The 22,590-nt window shown below is 36.8% G+C and overlaps 1 protein-coding gene across 13 annotated transcripts in view; it reads left to right on the top strand.

Moving 5' to 3' along the window:
* The window catches only part of LOC106883746 (uncharacterized), a 133,531-nt gene that overhangs the window by 95,259 nt on the left and 15,682 nt on the right, over positions 1 to 22,590 (top strand). For 6 of the 13 annotated variants that reach the window (XR_016243752.1, XR_016243753.1, XM_089360518.1 and 3 more), the window contains one exon: positions 10,737 to 10,800. The exons of the other annotated variants lie outside the window; for them this stretch is intronic. Coding sequence is in view for 4 of the 6 variants with exons in the window: in XM_089360518.1 (XP_089216644.1) it covers positions 10,737 to 10,800 (64 nt within the window). In the remaining 2 variants the exon portion in view is untranslated. The remainder of the gene's footprint in view (positions 1 to 10,736; positions 10,801 to 22,590) is intronic. 13 annotated transcript variants of the gene reach the window in all.

The raw sequence follows: 22,590 nt of genomic DNA, 5'->3' as shown, positions 1-22,590 counted from the left end.
TAAACATTTTGCATGGCATGATACTGGTTCTGTTAGCTCATTGCCTTAATAATAATAATAATAATCCTTTCTACTAAAGGCACAAGTCCTGAAATTTTGGGGAAGGGAACTAGTTGATTACATCGACCCCAAGGCTTGACTGGTACTTATTTTATCGACTCTGAAAAGATGAAAGGCAACGTCAACCATGGTGGGATTTGTACTCAGAACATTAAAGATAGATGAAATACTGCTAAGAATTCCGTCAGGCGTGTTGAGAATTCTGCCAGCTTGCCACCTTAATAATAACAACAACAACAATAATAATAGTACTCAGGTGCACTATAACTTGTTGGAAAAGGGTAAAAACAAGGGGACAAAAAGCAGCCATACAAGTCAAATAAAGGAAGACAGCAAAGATTACCAAAAATACATGCACTCTGCACAAAATAAATGCAAAAAGACAGATAAGTGAAGAGTTAAAGAGGAAAGGTTGTATAAGTATGTCAGGGGTAGTGTTGGTAAATTTCAGGAATCATGAAATTTCTGTAAGATACACTGTCCTGGTAGCCAACAACCAATCTGACCATTAATACTTTCAAAAGTTACAAGCATGTTCATGGGTGGTAGAGTTACTGAATTCAAAAAATGTGGCCAACGTTTTGGAAAGGTGGTAGATAATCTTGTTGGTTTCTACAAAGTCAGCTGCTAAATGTCAAAGATTTAGTTACTGCTCTTTATGTTATGAGTTCAAATCATACTGAGGTTAACTTTGCCTTTCATTCATCCAAAGTACTGATTAACTTTTGAGGTCATCAACTGTACCTTCCCAAAATGCGTGTGACACTGTACCTGTGTTAGGAAACAGATAAGCACCAGTGAGTTGGTCCAGAGTAAAACAAATTTCAGGTTGGAGAGTAAGAGTTTCTACATCAGGGAAAGTATAATAAATACATTGTTCTTACCCTTATATAGCACAGTATTTGGCTCATGGCTGTGGTTATTGTTGTTGGCACTTCGTCGCTTACGACGTCGAGGGTTCCAGTTGATCCGATCAACGGAACAGCCTGCTCGTGAAATTAATGTGTAAGTGGCTGAGCACTCCACAGACACGTGTACCCTTAACATAGTTCTCGGGGATATTCAGCGTGACACAGTGTGACAAGGCTGGCCCTTTGAAATACAGGCACAACAGAAACAGGAAGTAAAAGTGAGAGAAAGTTGTGGTGAAAGAGTACAGCAGGGTTCGCCACCATCCCCTGCCGGAGCCTTGTGGAGCTTTAGGTGTTAACGCTCAATAAACACTCACAACGCCCGGTCTGGGAATCGAAACCGCGATCCTATGACCGTGAGTCCGCTGCCCTAACCACTGGGCCATTGCGCCTCCACCGGCTGTGGTTAATGTCTCTTTAAAACCCTTTTAGGAAATAAAATATATAGCCAACCCATACAATGCATGACAAACTGAATAATGATAGTAGCAGTGGAGAAGACAACCACAATAAAAACAAGGTATGATGATGATGATGATGATGATGATGATCACAGTGACAGTCCACCTCTATAAAATCTTTTTTCATCCAGCAGTTGAAACACAAATCCACAACCATACAAATGCATGACAGCCTTGTTACTATCATAAACAAAAATGTAAAAGCATAAAAGCAATACCAACAGTGATTGTTGTTTAGCCTCTGCTCTATAATCAAAGGGCATTCTATTTCTTTTATTTCAAACACAGTGTATCTGGAGCTACATAATTATCCAATGTATCCCTCCTCTTTATCATATGAAAGGAATGATTTTGAAGGAGATTTGACTGCTGTATCTAGTATATCAAGCAAGCACTTATAAGGTTTCCTTTTGGTGCTGAATTTCAGTTGTAAAATATAAGTGTGATTGCATGTATGAGTATCTGAGATTAGTTAGTGCAAGAATAATTTCAATTTTAATTCTATATTACTAATAGTATTTTGTTGTGCTTGTATCTATAGTTTGAGTTGTCTTGTCTCTAGTCTGGTTGTTTCTATATACATACATATATATATATAAATATATACACACACACACACACCACAGTTTTGGCAACCTTTTTTGAGAAGCAGGCTGCTTGAGACATGAAACATAGATCATCATCAGGAAGGCTGCACTACTAAAAAGATTCAAGGTAGTTTTTTTGTTAGTGTGTCAATCAGGAAGTTCTCTAGGCTGCAGTTTGCTCATGGCTGATATATATACATCACTCTAGGCTGGTTTTGAATTTGGACCTTTGTTTCATATGCAGGTTTTGCTAAATTGTTAAGAATGTTAAAATTTTGCTTTAGAAATTAATTTTCTGACTTCAAATTCAATGAGGAATATGTAAATAGTAAGAATAGGGCTGGTGGAGATGATCAGAGATTAAGCCTATTGAAATTTCAACCCTTTTGATACCAAACTGTCTGTGACTGCCTTTGATTTTACGGTACAGCCTTTCCATTTTGAAGTGACATAAATTAAATCTTCCTATTGAAATTTCATGTTAGTTATATTCCATCAGCTTAATAATGACAAAGTTATTTTACTATATTTTTCATTATTTTTGAAGTTATTTCTTTTAAAAAATCAGTGTATTTCAACAGAAATATGGTAACAAAAGGATTAATGTTAAAGCATAAACACGAAACATGAAAGATGAGGTTGATGGTCCTGATGATTTATGAAACTATTTAAAAAAATCTAGTTATATATAATGTATTAATTCAGTAAATGCCTAGTATTCTAATGTTAGATGACCATACATTTTCCTTGAGTCTTTTTACTTCAGTTATAAGACTAGTACATGTTATTAATTTATATATCGTAAATGAAGCTCCAGAATGCTTTAGATATTGTGTGATAATGTGAGAATCATTTCTACTTTTTGTTCTGTATTATTTCAGTATGAGTAGTGTGTGTGTGTGTGTGCGTACTTCTATTGTATGTGTGTGTTTGCTTCAGGTAATTTCCCTTTTTAGGGATATTTTTGTTTTGTGTGATTTTATTATGTAGTAATTAAATGAGAATATGTATGTATGCATGTATGTATGTGTATATGTATGTATGTATGTATGTATGTATGTTACTAGTGCAAACATGCTATCTTAAATTTAGTGTATTTAGCAGTCACATTAGATTTGTATATTGTGATAATTTAATGTATATCATGGTGATAATATCGTGATAATTTTTTGTATATCATTGTTCAGTTTGTCTTTTATTTTTATAAGACATTAGGGTGTGTATCCACGTGGAGATTTGGCTGTATTTGTAGCTTTTCAAGTGACTGCGCATAGTCACTTGTGTGTGTGTCTGTGTGTGACCTAATTCACGATCAAAGGGCAATAGCTCTAACATTCTTGCCTTAAAGCTTTGCTTGTACCCACTAGAAATAGCTGTAAAATTTTCACCAAATTATAGTCTGCTATATTAACAAAAAATGAAGACCACATTACATAATGTACATGATATCTTCAACAAAAAAATTGATTATCATGATCTTTTCTGAAACAACAATGCTATCATAATGATTTGCTTGATTGAAATGTGAGATCAACTTCTCTGAGGAGAGGGATCGACTTCATTGTGTGGATCTTTGTATATTACTCCGTTTAGATCTAGAATGCATTATAGGAATATACATTGGTCCTGGTACTTGTCTGGTACTTTATTTAACTCTTTTGAAACCAACCCACTTGAGACCACTCCTGGTCTTCATTAGTTTCATAATTAATTGCAACAAAGGCAATGCATTTCAAATGAAATATAACACAAAAGTTCATCAACAATAGAAGGATGAAAGATAAAGTTCACCAAAGCGAGATTTGAACTAAAAACAAAGAAGAGATGAATGGGAACATAACATGAGCCACATTTGAACTCAGAATGTGTGACTTAATACTAATTCTGTAAGACATAATCTTGTCTCCCTACTAAATATTTCATTTTATTGTCCATCCTATACATTAATGTTTAGTTTGCTTAATGATAATAGTTTCTCATTTTGACTAAAGGCCAGACATTTTGGGGAAGAATATAATCATTTAGATCATGTGTATACATGCCATACATATTTCTCTCTCTTCCTCTCTATATGTATGTATGTGTGTGTGTGTGTGTGTGTGTGTGTATGTGTGCAGATAGTGATGTCTTTATAAACCACACTTTTGAAAGGATAAGTGTCAGTTTTAACTAATGTTTAAGTTAATTGATAGTGCAGTTTGACATTGTGTATGTATATGATATTAGCAGTATATACATTATATGCTGATCATAAACAGTAACCAAATTATAAAAATACTGTAAATATCATATAACTAAAAAATGAATGTATACTTTTCTACAGAACTACAAGGGTTAAACAAAATAATGGAAACACCTTAAAATTTCGAACAAATTTATTTTAATAGGGGGTAGAACCACCTTTGGCAGTAATTACAGCTTGAATTCTATGAGGTATGGACTTGTACAAAGTTTGAATTGTTTCCAAAGGAATTTTCGTTCATTCTTCAGCTAAAACAGTCTCCAGTTCTTGTAGTGATGATGGTGGAGGATATTGACTCCTTCCTTGTTTTTCTAAAATGCACCATAAATGTTCAGTAATATTGAGATCTGGGGACTGTGGTGGCCAGATAAGATGTTCAACTTCACTAGAATGTTCCTCGTGCCATTCAGTCACAACTTTAGCTGTGTGAATTGGTGCATTATCATCCTGAAAGATTGCGTTTCCCTTTGGAAACAGTTCCACAACCATAGGATAAATTTGATCAGATAAAATGCTTAAATAGTCTTGACTATTAATTCAGCCATGAATGGAAACCATTGGGCTAGCGCATTTCCAAGATATAGTCCCCCAGATCATCACAGATCCTCCTCCATGTTTCACAGCTGGAAGAATGCAGTCTGGGTCAAATGCTTCTTTTGGCTGTCTCCACACGTATACTTGACCGGTGGTTGGAAATAAGGTAAAGGATGACTCGTCTGAGAAAATAACATTCTTCCACTGCTCTAGGGACCGATTCTGTAGGTTTTTACTCCACTCTAAATGCTTTGCAACGTTTGTCTTTGAAAGTAGTGGTTCTCTGATTGCAGTCCTCTTGTGAAATCTGGCTTTGTGCAGCTCCTGGCGAACAGTTTTTGTAGAAACTAGATTCTCGAGGTGGTCATTAAGGTCTGCAGTAATTTTGGGAGCTGTACTTTTGTGATCCTTTCTAACAATTCGTGTAAAAGTCAGATGGTCCCTATCTGAAAGTTTTCCGGACTTTTGTTTCGACGAAGAGGTTTTCCCTCTTTCTCAAAGGCTGTCATTGCTTTCGAGACAGTACTTCTTGATACACCAAACATTTTGGCTGTTTTCATTATGCTAGTGTCTGCCATATGAACACCGACAATTTGACCTCTTTGAATGTCCGATAGATCTGTCATTTTAATGAATTTTAATTACCTTTTTCTGATATCTGAAAAGAAACAGCAATTTTAGCAAAACATTAAGCAACACTAATAATGAATCAAAAAACATAAAAATAAACAAGCTTTTGACAGTTTTATAGATATTTCAAAATTATGATGCTATGATGCTTGGTGTTTCCAGTATTTTGTCCAACCCCTGTATTTAACATCACAGTTTGTGGAAAATGAAGAAACTGATACCATAAATTGTTAAATTCATTTACCTTTGGCAGTTAACTGTGGAATTTTATGTGGTGGAAATGTGGGTAATGGCTGTGGTGATAATTTGTCATTATGCGTTAATAGTGCTTTGATGCTCCACTGTACTGTCATAAAAAAAGGACACATTGAATAATGTGATCCTCAGTCACATTGCCTGAGAAAAAAAGGAGAGACTGTCATGGTTGGGATTCTTTTGCTCATAGATCTGCTTGATTAGAGCTGACGCTGAGCTGAACAACAGTATCAATTACCTGAGTTAAATGCTTCTAAAGTTGCAAATGTATGGGTGTGAAAGTGTAAAAGAGTTTTATATATATATATATATATCAATCTGTTGTATATATTTAACTGCACTGCATGTCTCAGTCTATTGTACATGCACAACTTGACTACACATATCAGATTTTGTTGAAAACATTTACCTGCACCTTACATATTAATTTGCTGTGCATGCTTAACTCAAGTGCATGCATCAGTCTGTTGCACATATTTAACTCTATTGCACACATTTGTTGCACTTGCTTAACTATGCTGTACACATTAGTGTGTTAAACAGTTCTGGCTCAGTTGCACATTTCACTTTATTGCACATGCTCTACTCTACTGCTCATATGAGTTGCACATACCATTTAAGTTCACTGCACACACTCAAGTTTGCTTTATCTGTCCAACTCTACTGCACATTCCTGTGTTTACTGCTTACAAGTATAAGTATACTGTACTAACCAGAATTTACTGCACTTACTTGGGAATGTTGCACATGCTTACCAATTATTATTTAATTATGTACAGCATCATCTGTTCTACATAATTAAATATGCTGTAAATGCCTGCTTGAGACTGTTCATGGTGCATGATGCAATTTGCTGCACGTAGGTTGAGTGTTTAAATCAATAATGGTACAAGAATATGTATGTATGTATTTGTGGATTTAAGGATGAGTGTGTTGGAGAGTATATTGTGTATTGACTCAGCACTGATATCATAGCTGACTACCATGATGTTTCTGTTTAGCTCCAGTTTTACCCTAATTCATCAGACCTATTATCAAAGACATTCAGGCCATGACCATCCCAACTTCTTTTCAGGCAAAATGTACCATCGACTACATTATCCAATATGTCCTTTTAAAAAAATATGTCAAGGTGTGGCTTGAAGGAAATTTGGGTACTATCCCTAAAAGCTGACTGTAAATAGACTCTTCCATTAGTCTGAGGAATACCATGTATTTGTATGCAATAAATGCATAGAGGTAAAGGCTTGCATAGTATCAGTGAACATGAGAAGGGTTGTTGCACTCCAGTCATCACAATAATAGATCATGTAAGCCAGATTGAGAGCCTGGATTCATTCAATGCTAAGGCTAAATGAAGCAACTGGGGGATTCTTAAATGTGAGGCTCAATACTAGATTAACTTCCTGTTGCTTTTATTGAGCACTGAAGTCTGGTAAAATGTTAATTGTACAATATTCTCAATTCTTACAGTGTGGAGCTGTACCTATCGTGATGCTGTGCCAAGTTTTCTCTGTCTTGGTCATAGACAGAATAGCTAAACAGTAAAATATAATTCTTTTGTCATGGTCTGACAAAATTTGTTTAGCTGATATGCCTCAACATTACACTGGGTCATATTATGTGATAATGTGCTATTATGTAATTTTGATCACAATATCTCTGATTATATTGCACTGATATGCATGTGTAAAGCTATCGCATCATTATATATTTATATACCACACTTTATATCATGTCTAACATGTATGCAATGGTGTTTCCTGCATTAATGCAAAGCATGCTTAGCATATATATATATATATATATATATATATATATATATATATATATAGATGAATAAAAATAAAACACAAATTTTATTATAATTTTTAAATCTAAATGCTCTGGATTAAGCAGTAGGTGCTGTCCTTGTTAGTATAGCATGATATTTCATTTTCTGACACGAGTTTGTGCAAAACTGCATTACTTTACCATTGCTACAATGCCATATTACATGCATGCACACACACACACATACACACACACACACTGATATCACCCAACACATGTGGAATAGTATCACACTCTACATCACAACAAAATATATCAACATCACTGTATGACATGACTATATGCATGTGCATGTGAAAATATATATAAATAAATGACAAAAGAATAGGAGTTATGTAATCTTCTGAGTGCAATGTTTCTAATAACAGAAACAGCTGTAAGCTAATGAAAGGGATTATGTAACTAATGTTCTTATGTCATTCATTAACTGATATTATTCTCTGTTCTCACCTGAAGCCTTACTCTAAAGCATACGTATATTGAGTTCTAACAACTGATTTAATATTGCTACGTCTAAGCAAAATCATATGTGTGTGTGTTTATAATACTTTTTGTCATTTCAATATTTTCTCTCATCAGCAAAGTTACTGTAACAGGTGAATATCTCAATAATGTTATATCAACTGGCAGAGATTACTAGATAGGTAGATAGATAAGTAGGTAAACAGTTTGGTAGGTAGGTTAGGAGACAGATATACTGTGGCTATACCTATGCCCTTTTAGTCATATACAAGCTGGATTGCAAGATTATTGCAACCATCTATCATTCTGCATCTTGTGCAGTCAACCATTGAATGGTGGAGTATGTCTCAGAGTGTTCTAGAAAATGACTAAAGCCTGTTGCTTAGTCACACTGTATGTAATCTCTAAGCATTTGCTAAGCTACTAAAGTGTGATGGATCTTATTTATTTCAGAGGTAACCAGAAATATTTAATTTCAACATCACTATATATATATTATATCATGTATACAAGCCAACATGGGGGAGGTGCTGTCTGGTCACTCAACCTGCTAGAAATAGCAGTCAAATCTCCCTTAAGTCACTCCCTAACATCTTAAAAAGAAAACGGAAGGATATATTTCATAATATAGCTCTATATAAACTATGCCTGATTTAAAGATGAGATGGTCATGTTTGCAACAGCTTTGATTATAGAGCTGAGTTAGGGCTAAAAAAAAATGTTGAATATTCTTGTTTGGGCACAGGATTTCAGAAGATGGTATGGCCATGGCTGGAATGCACTTTAATGTCTGCCTGCTCTAATAAAAGTAACCTAAGGCCAAACAACATCTGCATTTGGTGACACTGGGCCCAGAGCCTTTCTTACAAGTTTTTGCCTACTTCTTAGGACCACCTTTCTCGTGTTTGGCCCCTGTTGGCATGGAACCCTTCTTTGCCTTGGTCTTTAAAGGTCTTGTTCAAAAATTTACCTCTGAAACAATAAGGGAATCTCTATGTAATTGGCTGAGAGCACCAGCTAAAATTCTCCCAGATCACATCATACTATCTTAAAGGACCCATTGGACCATGCAGTCCCTAATATACAAAGCAACTGGATCTTTATAGTTGGAGTGTCTTTCATCATTGGGCTGCTCAGCCAGAACTGACCTTGGGTTAAACAACAACAAAACCGTGCCTGTGCACACACACACACACACACACACACACACACACACACACACACACACACACACACACACACACACACACACACACACACACACACACACACACACACACACACACACACACACACACACACACACACACACACACACACACACACACACACACACACACACACACACACACACACACACACACACACACACACACACACACACACACACACACACACACACACACACACACACACACACACACACACACACACACACACACACACACACACACACACACACACACACACACACACATATCAAAAGCTGTGTTATGGTTGTAAACTCCTATTAGACCAAATCTGCAAATCCTGTTCAATCCCAAGTGCTGCCCTTTTCATTTTGCTTACTATTTTTACTTGTGATTCCCAACAGTCTCCATCAAGTTGATTTGCTCCTCAACACACTAAAAGAAAACAAGTCTTCTGATAAGACCCAAGAACCAATTGAGGAATATGGCAATGTTTTCATTTTTCACACTAAGATATCTCAGTCACTCTCACCTCTGACATCTCACTCTCCAGAATATAGCACTACCAGTTTATTGCAGTTTCTCTCGTATGATGCTGAATTCTAAAGCCATTCACTATGTGGCCATCCAATTTCTGTAATGAAAAAAATTCATACAGTAATTTCTGAATTCTAATCCTTTAATTTCTTTTTATTATATATGAATTTTTCATTTCATTTCTGTATTTTCCCTTGTAAAGAAGGCTCTACAGATATTCTTTCATTCTAAATATTTTACATGACTTTATATCTACACAGGATTCAATATCTAGTTACAGGTGTAGCTGGTGTTGTGTTTATTGTCTTGATATAGGTACATTATTTTCATCTACACTTCCTATAAAACAGATGCCCTCATTTTACCAACCTTAACATTCAGATATGTTAACGTGCCACTATGTATCGTGTGTGTGTGTGTGTGTGTATGTGTGTATCTAGTTGTGATTCTACAATAATCTTTTTCATCTGTATGAGTTTATTAGTATATTTGAAGGTCTGTGTTTTGGTTTTGTATATATTTTTGTGAACGGTTTTCTATTTTAGGCTACACTTGTAAAGTCTTGTGTGTGTGTGTGTGTGTGCATGTATATGTGGGTATGTGTATGTATATATGTGTATGTATGTGTGTACATATATGTACACACACATGCACATAATTACGTTTGTCTATGTAAACCCACTTGTTTATCTGTGATAGTGAGTGTGTTTTGTATGTGTGTATCACATTTATATGCATGAGTCAATTTACATCTTTCAAGTTATTTCTTTGATTATTTTCAGGCTTTTTTCTTTTTCTTTTTTTTCTTTCTTTCTATAATCTTTCCTAATTTGATCTTTCTTCATTTCTGTGCACTCAGTGGTTCACTCCCTCATAGGACCTGATCCCTTACTAGTCATTCAGCTGCATCTCCCACCGAACATCACAGAGCCACACTGGGCACAACTTGCCATATCTTTGCAGACCTCCCTTGTGAATTCCTCCTTTTGCTTAATGATCTGTCAGCTATTGCTGTTTCTCTTTACTGATTTCAGGTTGATATTCCACCTGTGCAGTTTGACTGGACTGGTAGTGGTCTTACTAACCCATTAGAGCAATGTGAGCACTTCTCTACTCAATATTTTCTCTCTTTCTCTTTGCATTTTTGTTTTATTATTATTATTTTTTTTTAAATTTCTTGAATGAATGTCTTAAAATGCAACTAAGGGAATTGGGGAGGTGGCAGTAGTAATTACCAAGCCACTGCATGCTCTCTTCATCCCTTGCTGAACAGTGATGTAGTGGTAGCATGGTATGGAGGATATCCTCTCTGTTCTGTTTAGTTTTCATTGTTTGTTTTTATACCTATCTTCCACCTCTTTCACCTTCACCAGTTATTTTGAGTTTGTTTTGTTTTGTTTTGTTTGTTATGTTTTGCAGATTTTTTAAAAAGTTTGTTGGTTTCTGATGGTGGCTTGCTGGTTTCTTCTTTGCTTTGTTTTTTCTTTGTCTTTTTTAAATTTTTTTTTTACTTATCATTATTATTATTATTATTATTATTATTATTATTCTTAGGGCAGTGAGCTGGCAAAATTGTTGTCACGCCAAGCAAGATGATTAGTGGTATTTCACCGATTGCTACATTCTGAGTTCAAATTCCTCTGAGGTCAACTTTGCCTTTCATCTTTTCAGGGTTGATAAATTAAGTACCAGTGAAACACTGGGGTTGATGTAATCGACTAGTTCCCTCCCCCAAAATTTCAGGCTTTGTGCCTTTTGTATAAAGGATTATTATTATTATTATTAGGGTGGCGAGCTGCAAGAATTGTTATTATGCCAAGCAAATGCTTAGTGGCATATTGTCACCTTTTTGTTCTGAGTTCAGATTCCACCAAGGTTGACTTTACCTATCAGCCTTTTGAGGGTTGATTAAATAAATACCAGTTGATCACTGGGGTTGATGTAATCGACTTACCCCAGCCCCCTAAATTGCTAGCCTTGTGCCAAAATTAGAAATTATTATTATTATTATTATTATTATTATTAAGGTGGCAAGCTGGAAGAATCATTAGCATGCCATACAAAATGCATTTCATCTGTCTTTATGTTCTGAGTTCAAATTCCATCGAGGCCAACTTTGCCTTTCATCCTTATGGGGTTGATAGAATAAGTACCAGTTGAATACTGGGTCATTGTAATTGACTCATCCCTTTCCCCAAAATTGCTGTCCTTGTGGCAAAATTTGAAACTATTATTATCATCATCATCATCATCATCGTTGTTGTTATGGCAGCAAGCTGGCAGAATCATTAACACATTGGATAAAATGCTTAGCTGCATTTCTTCTTGCTCTCTACATTTTGAGTTCAAGTTCCACTGAGGTTGACTTAGGCTTTAATTTTTTCAGAGCCAATGAAATAAGTACCAGTTAAGCACTGGGGTCAGTGTAATTGACCAGTCCCTTCTCCTCATGAAAATTCTAGTCCTTGTGCCTATAGTAGGATTATTAAGGCAGCGATTGCACAGAATCATTAGCACACCGAACAAAATGCTTAACAGCCCATCATTATGATCTGAGTTCAAATTTAGCTGAGGTAGACTTTGAGCAATTTGTCTTCATGATTTTGAATTCAAATTCCACCAAGGCAGACTTTGCCTTTTATCCCTTTGGAGTCAATAAAATAAGTACGAGTTGAGCACTGGGATCGATGTAATCAACTTACCCCTCCCCCAAAGTTGTTGGCCTTGTGCCCAAGATTAAAACCAATATTATTATTAGTAGTACAATTACTATCACTATTAAGGTAGTGAGCTGGCAGAATCATTACTGTGCCAGACAAAATTCTTAGTGGCATTCCACCTGTCTTTTATGTTCTGAATTCAAATTCTGCCAAGGTCGACTTTGCCTTTCATCTTTTCAGAGTCGATAAATTAAATACCAGTCAAGTACTGAGGATTGATGTAATTGACCTGCTCATCCACCCCCAAATTTCAGTACTTGTACTTTTAGTAGGAAGGATTATTATTATTATTATTATTATTATTATTATTATTATTATTATTATTATTAATATTATTATTATTATTATTATCATCATCATTATTATTATTACTAATGTTGTTCTTGTTGTTTCTTCTTTCAATCTATAATTTTTTCCTTCAGTTTTCTGCTTTTCTCCATCATTATTGGTGTTGGTGTTGTTGTTGTTGTTGCAGTTTGAGTCTCTTTTTCAAATTGTCTTTCACAATTTGTGAACCTTTGGTTATTGTTGTTGGTATTGTTGGCTTTGTTCTTGTGTTGTTATTGTTGTTGTTTAGTCCCATCTCATTGAACAGACCTGTAATGAAAAAGTATTTCTGTATTGACCAGTTTCTTTCTTTCTCTCTTTTTTTTTTTGGTTGGTGGCAGGGAGGGGGGTACTTATTTATGACTATGTCATACAATGTGTCTTTGATCTTCATGTTATTATGGCTGTTCACAGTACTTATCCAGTTCCTTGGGTAACTTTTAAAACTTCCATCCCTTTGGAATTTGTACATAAAAATGAACTGCCATGCAGATATGGTACAAGTTCTAAATGAAAAGATTATTCAAATATTTTGAATTCAAGTCCACTGTGTTTTACAATGTATTTTAGGTAGTATGCTCTGGGTATGACTTTAAGCTGCATCCAGTAGTGGGGCCCTGGTTCAAGAGTTCCAATGTTTTGAGGAGTGTGGAACCACCTATTATCCACTATGGTTCTCAGGTCTACTCTGACCCAGAGTAGTAGCAACTGCCAGGGCCCAAGCTGTGAGTTAATTAGCATATAAAGGCTTGCTTACCTATGCATGTGAAGATTGGATTTGATGGACTCTGCAGAAAAAACCTCAAAAAATAGTTTCAAGCACGATATTCTTCAAAAAAGATAGATTGATATGCTTTCCATACTTAAATATAATGAAATTTTGAGTAGATATATCTGCTTTAGTAAAAATACTAAAAACTCATGTATGATATTCACATTTATTTCTTTTTATAATCACATAATGAAACATGTTCAGAAGCTTCAGACTTAAAATGTGGTTACCATTTTAAGATTTATGGCTTAAAACATGAGGTCACCGTTTTAAGATTTACCCCTTTTGTTATTACATTTCTGTTGAAATCCACTGCATTGGTTTCAATTAATGTTGAAAACAGTGAAGAATTTAGTAGCTTTGTCATTATTATTAAGCTGGTGTTTGGAACATAATATGAAGTTCTGATGGCAAGTTTTAATTTAGGCAACTTTAAAACAGAAAGTTTGTGTCATAGAATCAGGAACAATCTCAGGTGTGTTGGTATCAAAAGGGTTAAGGCTTAAAACATATGGTCACTATTTTGTCATTTCAGGTGTAGATCATATGGATTGACAACCTAAAATACGAGAGGGAATCATTCCTTTTATGGTTTGAGTCTTACATCATGTAGTTCTTATCAATAAGTCTCTCAATTGCTAAGAGAGATTTAACACTTGTAATGTAACTCTCTTTGGACATTACTGTTTGAATAGACCTAAGATATAGATATGACACTAAGCAAATCAGTGAGGTGAGATGTGCACAAAGAAATTACATACTATTTAAAAGTTTCCTTTAGTTGTAAACATTCTCTGTTTTTCAGTGTGCTAATCATAGTTTTAGTGGCCTCAGTATGAACTCTATCTCACTTAGGAATATTACCTTTTCACCCCATACACCATTTATTTTGTCCTAATATCTGTTAATTTTTGCCTCTTCCTAAGTAACTTTCAATTTTCCTGTTCTTTAGAAAGGACTGCCTAACTCTATGGCGCATGCACACACACACACACACACACACCCACACACCATTATTTAAATAATAATATTTATTTTTTACTTAGCGGCATATCTTCACCAACACAATCTACTAACAAAATTAACCACATGAATGATTTAGAAACTAAAAAGTTACTTACTGTTGTTCTTTTTCTAAAAACATTTTCCTTTTTTCTGGCCTATTTTCAATATCATGAGCCACTGAAGGATTTTTAAAACTTATTTTTTCATACTCTGGTATTTGAGCAGTAAACATTTTTCAAATTTTCCAGAAGGCTGCAGCAAACCTCATGTTAAATGGGTGGTCAAGATTTGGGACATCTTTTGCATTGAGGTCAATTTTATGGAATGGACAATAAAATGAATTACTTAATTATTTTGAAAATACTGATAGGTAATACTTGAATATGTTAAAGGATATATATATATATATATATATATATATATATATATATATATATACACACACACACACACACACACATGCATATGGATACATACACACTTGCATATATACACACACATAGATAGACACTTACATAAATATACAGAGAAGTAAGCTCGGAATAGTTAAACATTTTTTGCATCTGAGAAACTTCAGATAACACATCTCTCAGTGAAGCCACTAATACAAAGGTGTGTGTGTGTGTGTGTCTATATTTACATGTACAGGGTCATCGAAAAAGGTTTCCGTGATTTCAAAATGAAATAACCAAGTCTGTATTAAAGGTATACTATTTATTTGTACACCAAAACATACAGAAAATTTTAAATGTTTCTTACATTACTTCAGTAGGTTTCGATATTAGCTCCTTTGTTGTACAGCAAACATTTAAGCAATAGTCGACCTCTCTCCAGGTGCACTGAATCATATCAGGATTCAGTCTCTATCGCTGCATGGATTCTCTCTCTTAGATGTTGCAGATCCCAGATTATTTCTGCATAGACAATGTTCTTAAGATAACCCCAAAAGAAAAAGTCCATAGTAGGGCTTCTAGGTGGCCACAAAACAGGACCATTCCTTCTAATCCAATGGCCAGGGAAGCTGTTGTTGAGAGCTTGTTGCACATTATGGCTGTAGTGAGCTGGTGCTTTGTCCTGCTGGAAAATTACACTTATTCTCTTTTCTCTTTCAATGTCTGCAATTTGAGGGAATACAAATTTCTAGCATGTCCAAGTAACTACTGCTCACAATCGTATTTTCTGCAAACATGAAAGGGCTGACAACATGATCGTGCAGGAGTCCACACCACACATTAACCTTGGGCGAATCACAGATGTACTGGAAAGCTTTATTGGGTTGCTGAGTTTCCCATATCCAACTGTTATGTTGGTTAACACAATCATTTATGTGGAATGTTGCTTCATCGCTAAATAAAATTCTAAATAAAAATCATCGTCATCAATTCCTCTCAGCACTGTTGCAGCAAATTCAACATGTTTAGGCCTATCTGTCTTCTTAATTTTATCTCTGATTTGAATTTTGTAAGCATGCGGTCTTAGGCATTTATACAGCACATTTGGAATTGTTTTAGGCATACGAAGTTCCAAACTGTGTCGAGTGATGGACTTCTTAGTCTCAAATGACAGTCTCAAATGCTCTACACTCTCTTCCAATGTGCGTGGTCGGCCTGGAGATTTCTTAATGTTTACATTTCCAGTTTCTTTAAACTGGTTATGCCACCAAACAATAGTTTTGTCTGTAAGTGGACCTTGTCTATAAGTATGCTGTTGCACTAAAACAATTGACTTAAACTCAGTGTGCCACAACACACACTGTGCTTCCTGCTGTACAGCTGCCAAAATTGCTGTGGAGTGATTGGCCAGATGTTCGCTAGTGAAATACTGATTTCAAGGTCAATGCAGTGGCAAATATCAAAACTCCTACAGTTGTTATATAGTCCCATGCTGATTTCATACAAATCGCTTGCTTACAGCTTGTGCAATTGACAACTAAAATCACAGAAACCGTTTTCTATGACCCTGTATATATATATATTATCTATTCTCTGTTACTTGTTCAGTCATTAGACTGTGGCCATGCTGGGGCACTGCCTTGAAAATGTTTTAGTTGAATAAATCAACTACAGTACTTATTTTTTTTTTTTTAATCCTGGTACTTATTCTATTGGTCTCTTTTGCTGAACTGCTGATGTATAAGGATGTAAACACACCTACACTGGTTGTCAAGTGGTGGTAGGAAACAAATACACACACACACACACTCAAACATATGTGTATGTATACACACACACGCACATATAAAATCATCATCATTTTACGACTGGTATGGGTTGAACAGTTTGGCAGGATCCATTGGATCAGAGGACAACACCTTGCTCCAATGTCCCAGTTTTGGCATGGTTTCTATGGCTAGATGCACTTCCCAGTACCATCCTCTTTACAGAGTGTATTGAGTGAATTTTATCATGGCACCAGCACTAAAAAGGTTGCCTTGCTATTGGCAAGATCATAGAGCCCTCTCTAGTCTTGTGTTGTTGCTAATCAAGCTGCTTTACCATTCACTTACAGTGTTGCAGCAGCATTGATGGGGGTCACCTTGGGTTTGCAAGGTGAAAGAGAACCCTCATAATGGATGGAACAGATTTATTGTTGTATGAAGTCTGTAGTAGAGAGAATAACAGAGGGAACTGTATGAAGGGTTGGAAGAATAGAGGGAGAGGGGACGAGAAAGAGTGTTGCTTGAAATTACTGTGAAAGAGAAGAAGATAAAGTGATAATAGTGATAGTATGGGTTGAGTAAGTGGAATCAGTGATAGAGTGAGCTGGTCTGCTTGTCATGCTTGCATTTCATTAAGGTCCAATGCAGTTCTTATTGGAGTAACACAGGCATTGTTGAGAGAGAGAGAGAGAGAGAGAGTGGCAGGGGATAGACTAACAGAGGTGGTGTTAGGGATGGGATAATAGGAAGAAAAATGAAAATTGTTTGAGGATTAATGAGGGGGAGAGTCAAAGATTGACGTGAATGATATGGTGGACTGAGCAGAAGATGCAGTGCTACCCTATGTTATATATGGGTGGGTACAGTGCTGCATGGAGGAGAGAGAAGATGAAGAGGAGTCAGAGCATATTCTCAAGGTAACATGTTGAAGAGAGTGTGATGAAAGGAGGATCAGGGAAGGCAAGTAAAAGCTGCCAGAGTTCAATCCCCTCCTACACAAGCAAAATGAATTGGACAGACAGGGGAGAAAGGGGTAGCAGGATATTTATGGTGAAGATATGTAAGATGAAGTTATTTAGCAAGCACAAATTGAGTGCTTTCTTGACAAATTATGAGTTACATGGTTTGGTGCAGTGGTTCCCAACTATTTTCACCTATGGACCCATGCAATTCCTCTTTTACTTGGATGTACCTTCATAGCCATTTAATGTTTAAAAAAAAGTCATATTATATTTTTATAATTAAAAATTGCTAGGAATTGTATAAAACAACCTTGTTAAAAATATTTTGCGTATTGTAGAAGTATGTAACCAACTTATTGCACATAACTTTTAACAGCAAAATCTTATATGGACCCCATTTGAGAACGACTGGTTTTCGTGAGTAGATGAGATGACAGAGATAGAATTGATATAGTGGGTGTGGCAATAATTAGTGGGTGATGTTGTTGGCACTCCGTCGCTTACGACGTGGAGGGTTCCAGTTGATCTGATCAATAGAACAGCCTGCTTGTGAAATTAACGTGCAAGTGGCTGAGCACTCCACAGACACGTGTACCCTTAATGTAGTTCTTGGGGACATTCAGCGTGACACAGAGTGTGACAAGGCTGGCCCTTTGAATAACAGGCACAACAGAAACAGGAAGTAAGAGTGAGAGAAAGTTGTGGTGAAAGAGTACAGCAGGGTTCGCCACCATCTCCTGCTGGAGCCTTGTGGAGCTTTAGGTGTTTTCACTCAATAAACACTCACACTGCCTGGTCTGGGAATCGAAACCGCGATCCTATGACCGCGTATCCGCTGCCCTAACCACTGGGCCATTGCGCCTCCACAGTGGGTGATGTGAACACAGTACAATAGAAAATGTGTGTGTGTGTGTGCACCATCCCACTATTTCAGCAAGTATTTTGCCAAGCCTATGTGGGAGGTCAGGTCTTCTACAGAACCACATATTACTAGTTGCTACAGCTCTCTCTCTAATTTTATTTATCAGACATAACATCTTGTGATCATATTTCACCATCATATTCCCAAATTTCCCACAGACATATCATCATCATCATCTTTTAATGTTCAGACCTGGTTGAATGGTTAAGAAGCTTGCTTCCAACCATGGCTTCAGTCCCACAGTGTGGCACATTTGGAAAATGCCTTCTGTTATAGCCCTGGGCTGACCAGATATGTATATGTGTGTATTATATATATATATATATATATATATATATATATATATATCATTATCATCATCATCATTTAATGACCACTTTCTCATGCATGTATGGGCCATTCAGAATTTGTTAAAGCAGACTTTCTATGACCAGACACCTTTCCTGTTACCAACCCTCAACTGTTTCCAAGCAAAGTAATATTTTGCTGTAAGTATTCGTTATTCACAGAAGAAGGGAATTGAACAATATCACTTGTATGTTGGTGATACTCATTACAATTAACACATAATGTCAAGACAAGGGTACTTACAAGTACACACACACATTCATATATATAAATATGACAGGAAACAAGTAAAAGATGAAAAATATACATACATACATACTGGGTATGTATGAATGGACATATATGACTACTTTCATGCCCTTCTAACCCCTCTATCTACTGGGTCTTAATTTGGATGCTGTATGGGAGTCAGTAAATTGTACTTCATTGAATTGAATACATGCTGTGGCAAGGTATATCATCATCATCATCATCATCGTTTAATGTCCATTTTTCATACTGGCATGGGTTGGATGGTTTGACTGGGGAGTGGCAAGCCAGTAGGCTGCACCAGGCTCCAGTCTGATCTGGTGAGGTTTCTACAGCTGAATACCCTTCCTAATGCCAACCACTCCAAGAGTGTAGTGGGTGCTTTTTATGTGCCACTGGAATGGGAGCCAGTCAAGCAGCACTGGCATTGACCATGTTCGGATGGTGCTTTTTCCGTTCCACTGGCACAGGAACCAGTCGGCAGGGGACTGGTATTGACCACATTCGGATGGTGCTTTTTACGTGCCACCGGCACAGGAACCAGTCGGCAGGCAAGACATACAAGGCCACATCATGCCCTCCTCATCCCACAGTCAGCATCTGGATACTGTATGGGAGGGAGAGAAAAATTATACTTCATTGAATCAAATTCATGATGTACACTACACTACCTGGCAAACATTTACTCAGATCTTTTCAAAAACAAAGTCCCTCATCAACTACCTTCCTGTTGTCTCTCCCAAGTATACAATTTTAGGGCCACAAACATCAATGTTGGCACAATGAAGGAGAGATCTGTTGAGATTGTCGAAATGTTGGAGCGCCATCATGTCGATGTGTGTGGTGTGCAAGAAGTGAGATGGAAAGGAGTTAGAGTACATCAGGGATCAGTTCTTAGTCAGCTCTTATTTATCATAGTTTTTCAGGCCATAGCAGGTGAATTCAAAACTGGATGCCCATGGGAACTACTATATGCTGATGATCTAGCTCTTATTGCAGAATCTGAAGCAGAATTAGAGAGGAAGTTCCAGGTTTGGAAGCAAAACCTGGAATCAAAGGGCCTTAAAGTTAACTTAGCTAAGACTAAAGTTGTTGTTAGTGAGAAAGGAGATAAGACTGCCATTCTAGCTGGCAAATGGCCCTGTTTAATATGTAGGCAAAGAGTGGGATGTAATTCCATTCGCTGTATCAAATGTAAACTATGGCTGCATAAGAGATGCAGTGGAATTGTGGGAAGGTCACTTTCATGTGTAGCAGATGCACAGGAACAGTAAGTACTAAGAACGTGAGGGACTTAAACTCTCTCAAATGCTCAGGGGGCTCTCTTGAGGTAGTAGATAATTTCTGCTATTTAGGTGACCAAATTAGTAACGGTGGTAGATGCTCTGAAAATATTGTTTCTAGAATACAAATAGAGTGGAGGAAATTCAGAGAACTACTACCTCTGTTGGCAGCAAAAGCACTCTCAATTAGAGTGAAAGGTAGATTGTATGATGCTTGTGTGAAAATACCTAGATTACATGGGCACTGACTACAGAGAACATATGTAGACTGGAGTGGAATGAAGGTAGTATGCTGCGTTGGATTTGCAACATCAGTAAGCATGACCGACAAAGCACAACTGTGTTGAGAGAAAAGTTAGGCATAAGAGGGATTAAATGTGGTATGCAGGAGAGGAGACTGCATTGGTTTGGACATGTGATGCGTATGAGTGAAGACGCTGTATACAGAAGTGCCTGTTGTTGAAAAGGATAGTATCTGTGGAAGAGAGACACCCAGGAAGGTATGGGATGAAGTGGTGAGGACTAATTTTAGGATGTTGGGGCTCATGGAGGAAATGACAGTGGACTGAGATGTTTGGTGATATGAGGTCCTAGAGAAGACCCATCCATGAAACTGAGTGCTAAGAGAGTTGTGTCCCACCCACATGTAACAACACACTTTTTACTCACTCTACCCTAAGAAACCGAACTACAACTTCTCTTCTAACTGCATCTTTCTCTTCCTCACATTTCCTTTTCATAAATTATGATTGTTTTCCAATCCCCTTTCTTGCCCTTACTGCCCTGCTTACTGTATTGCTGCTCCCCCCCTCCACACTCACATCCTATTTTTCTAACCAGGTTCTACACTCATTTTTTTTTTACTTGTGAGTATATCCTAGCATTACACCATTTCCCTTCTGCTCTTTCTTACACTTTTACTGTTTCTTACTCTCTCCTTCTCTTGTTTTTCCTCTGACTACGTAACCAAGTATCACCTTTACATCAGCACACTTGTTTCTGGCCTCTTTCTTGTACCTCTCTCTCTCTCTCTCTCACACTCTCTCTCTCTCTCTCACACTCTCTCTCTCTCATTGGGTAAGCAAGACACCGATTTCTGCCTCTCTATTTTTCTGTTACACTCTAACCTTTCATCATTTGATACTGGATCACCTTGTCTAATGCTCCCTCTGTTGTGGCAAGACACCTGCTTTTGTCTCTCTGTCACTTTATCACACTCTAACTTTTCATCATCTGACACAAGTTCCCCTCCTCAAATGTTTTACTCCTCTCAAAATTCCTTGCCTTGTGAGTTACTTGGTTACCCTGCCAGTGCTGGTGTTACATTAAAAGTATCCAGTCCACACTGTAACGTGGTTGGCATTTGGAAGAGCATCCAGCTGTAAAAATCATGCCAAAACTAACTCCACCTGTGCTAGTGCCATGTAAAAGCACTGAGTCCACTCTGCAGGGTGGTGGTTGGTGTTAGGAAGGGCATCCAGCCATAAAATCCCTGCCAAAACATACACAGTAACCTAGAGTAGTTTTTCTACTTGGCTGGCTCCTACCAGCTATCCTACCCATGCATGCATGGAAGATGGACATTAAATGATGATATATATATATATATATATATATATATATATATATATATATATATATATATATATATATATCATCATCATCATCATCAGGTTACAAGAGGTATTTGAGGACATGCTTGGTAATTTAATAAAACAACTCTAATCTGGCAAAAACCAAATATATTTGTGTACATGTTCTCGATAAGCTTTCTTATAAGATTATTCTATGAATCTAGCTTCTGGTTTGATGATTGCTTCAGTGCGGGATCAGATTCATTGACAAGCTTGTACTAAATGGTCTGTATTCATTTCAGACACCACCTGACTTTGTTGGCCTTTAGCATAGCTATGATGTTGTAGGATCATTGATTAGTCACTCTTTCAACAACGCTTCATATATAGTAAGTCAATGGGACTGGAATCTAGTGAGTTTAGAGGATACAAGTTTGGTGTTCCATGATTATGAAGACATCCATTCTTGAGTTGCATCAGCTTTGTGAGAAGGTGCTGAGTCTCATTGGAACACATATGGTCTGCCACTGTATTTTACCCATTCAGGCCTTAACGGCTGTCTCTAGCA

This window comes from Octopus bimaculoides, chromosome 11 (genome assembly GCF_046866305.1).
Source record: "Octopus bimaculoides isolate indiv1 chromosome 11, ASM4686630v1, whole genome shotgun sequence".
In the NCBI taxonomy this organism is placed as follows: Eukaryota; Metazoa; Mollusca; class Cephalopoda; order Octopoda; family Octopodidae; genus Octopus; species Octopus bimaculoides.
The sequence above is the reverse complement of the archived record's forward strand: the minus strand, read 5'-3'. Positions and strand labels throughout refer to the sequence as shown.